Source organism: Monodelphis domestica, chromosome Y (genome assembly GCF_027887165.1).
Source record: "Monodelphis domestica isolate mMonDom1 chromosome Y, mMonDom1.pri, whole genome shotgun sequence".
NCBI classification, from domain to species: domain Eukaryota; kingdom Metazoa; phylum Chordata; class Mammalia; order Didelphimorphia; family Didelphidae; genus Monodelphis; species Monodelphis domestica.
Genome location: NC_077236.1, coordinates 1,717,456 through 1,719,894, shown reverse-complemented (window position 1 = coordinate 1,719,894; position 2,439 = coordinate 1,717,456). Strand labels below are relative to the sequence as shown.

Below are 2,439 nucleotides of genomic sequence, written 5' to 3'. Positions count from 1 at the left end.
GTGACTTTAAAAAGTGTCCTCTAAAATATAAATACTGATCTTAGAGCAAAATACTGATCTCTGTAAGATTTCTTAGAAATACTGATCTCTATAAGCTTCCTCTCCCTTTTCTTTTTGATTGTGTGGTGGGAGAGATTCCTTTAAAGAAAAAACATCCTCTCTGAACAATTCAGGAGGGACAGACGTGTGACATAGCAAACATGCCTTCACCTTCTCAGTATATATCAAAGATTGGAATGTAAAATATCATGATACTCTGGTCTTTCATAAAACGGTTGTGTTCAATTCAACATTTTCAGGCACCAATTGCCTAGTGTGATAAGACCGTGCCAATTCTGGCAGTATGCCTCGAATGTAGGCTCTGTTTTTACAGCTTCTGCTGCAAAGTATAATCAAACCAATAGCCAATAATATGAATAAAATGATAGTACCAATGCTGGTTAAATTAGCTCTACCAAACCAATTTTGGGGATCTAGGGAAGATAAAGTTGCTTCCCAATTTGCAGCTATATTTGCAGCTTCATTCTCATATACAATTTGGTCTAATTTGTTGATCTGCTGTTGCAACTTAATAATGTCCAAGGTGCTGTTATGACTTCCCCAAGCACCCTTGATGTGCTGAACGACCAGTTGCCATTCATATGACACATTATCATATGGCGACGGAGTAATACAATAACCCGTTTGATTGTAATGACAGGGATAAGTAATCCTTGTGTGTAAAGCTTCAACCTCTTTACCTAACCAAAACACAGCATCTTTTAGACTGTCCAGCTCATCTCTGTAAGCTAAGTCAATACTCTGCTGAGTGTGCCATAATTTGGAAGAGTTAGACACCACTTCCTGTATGAACTCATGGTTCTGGATAGAGGAAGTTAATGCCAATGTTGCCGTGGTTAGTGATGTGATCATGGCAATTACTGAGACTACGGCTCCTACAAGTGCAAAGACCATTCTCTTGGACCTATGTATAACCATGTTAAATGCCTTTTGAACAATGTGCACAGTAGGCGTAGATGCCCACGTCTCTGTCAAGTTGACAGGTACCCACATTAAAGGTGGATGATACATGATAGCAACATATGAATCTTGGTGTTTAGGACTAAGACATTGATGTAGTCGGCATTTTGTGCAGTTGATCTCATATAGACCTTGGTCATTTTTAAAAATTCGTAGGTTGTTACCTACTAGCATTACATAAGGAGCAAAAACACATGCTGTGACATTGATGTGACTGTCATACTCAAGATCAAGTCCTGAGTTCTTCACCTTGACCTTAAACTTGTATATCGGCTGCGTGGCAGCCACTATCTTCCACTGAGTGTTCTGTATTGGACCTGCTTCAATAGCAAGTCTAGAACCAGCCATGTCCACCTCTAGTAAGTCCTCAATTTTCTGAAAATTCTGACATGGCATGTGCCATTTCTCATAGTCAGTGTATTTGTCTAACCGTGTCAGTTGTTCAGAGCGACCACAACGTAACCTGGGTGCCCAATTGTAAATGTTAAAGTCTGTGGTTGCCGGCATCTTAACCTTTCTGGGAACTCGGACAGAGCAATCTGTCCATGGCAACTCTTTTTGTACCGTACCTATCTGATTTGGACATAGGTACTTGTTAGCAGGGTGTTTAGGTTGGAACGTCTTACGTGCTAACTCATCTCCCATTCCTATCACACCCATGCCAACCCCTACATAACTGTTGTCAGTGGCATTTTTGACAATCCACGCTTGCTGTCTGCGTGGTACACAGAAAGAATTACCAATAAACGAATTTCTAAAAGACATACAAAATGGAGGATACACAGTAGATCCTGAATAATTGTACAGAGCCCCTTCAGACTCTAGAGGAACACGTTTGGCTAGAATAGGGTGTGGTAGCCAGTCCGTGTTGTTAACATATACCAGAGGGGGCTTGTCCATCCAAGTTAACATTCTCAAAATAGGAGGTTTGGGCACGATGGACCAGTAGACTTCAGCATGACAGATGTTCAGCAAAGTCAAAATAGTGAATGTCATCAGAGTAAATGTAATGTCAGTGTTCAGAGTGCGTGCATTCACCAGTGTTGCCTTCGATCCCGGTGCCCTGCGCTTGACCATCAGGTAGCTGACTGGAGACAGCAGCGATGCTCGTCTGCTTCTCGTCCTGGTCTCGGGCAGCCGGTGCGGTGCTAGACTGGTGAGCCTGTTCCTCTGCTCCCCTTGCATCTGGAAGCGGTCCCTTCCACGGTTTGAGGTGCTTACTGGGAGTCCAGATCTCTCCATTATCTGTGGAAACACAAGCATATCCTCGACCCATCGTTATTAGTCTGTTCGGACCTCTGTAATCTTTGTCTCCTGGCAATCTCCAAAAAACCCAGGGCTGCTGCACCGTGTCCATTGTATCATGACACTCAAAATGCGTCTGCATAGGTGTAGCCTTCAGCCCTTCTGGGATGGAGA

The 2,439-nt window shown here is 42.9% G+C and overlaps 1 protein-coding gene across 1 annotated transcript; it reads right to left on the bottom strand.

Moving 5' to 3' along the window:
- Positions 1–264: 264 nt before the first annotated feature.
- On the bottom strand, positions 265–2,016 carry LOC107650539 (endogenous retrovirus group K member 6 Env polyprotein-like). The gene has a single exon (XM_056809899.1). It carries the CDS (start codon positions 2,014–2,016, stop codon positions 265–267), a length of 1,752 nt encoding a protein of 583 aa, XP_056665877.1.
- Positions 2,017–2,439: the final 423 nt, after the last annotated feature.

What these genes read in the sequence shown, in the direction of transcription:
- LOC107650539 (XM_056809899.1), bottom strand. Translation starts at nt 2,016, where the DNA reads ATGACATTCACTATTTTGACTTTGCTGAACATCTGTCATGCTGAAGTC.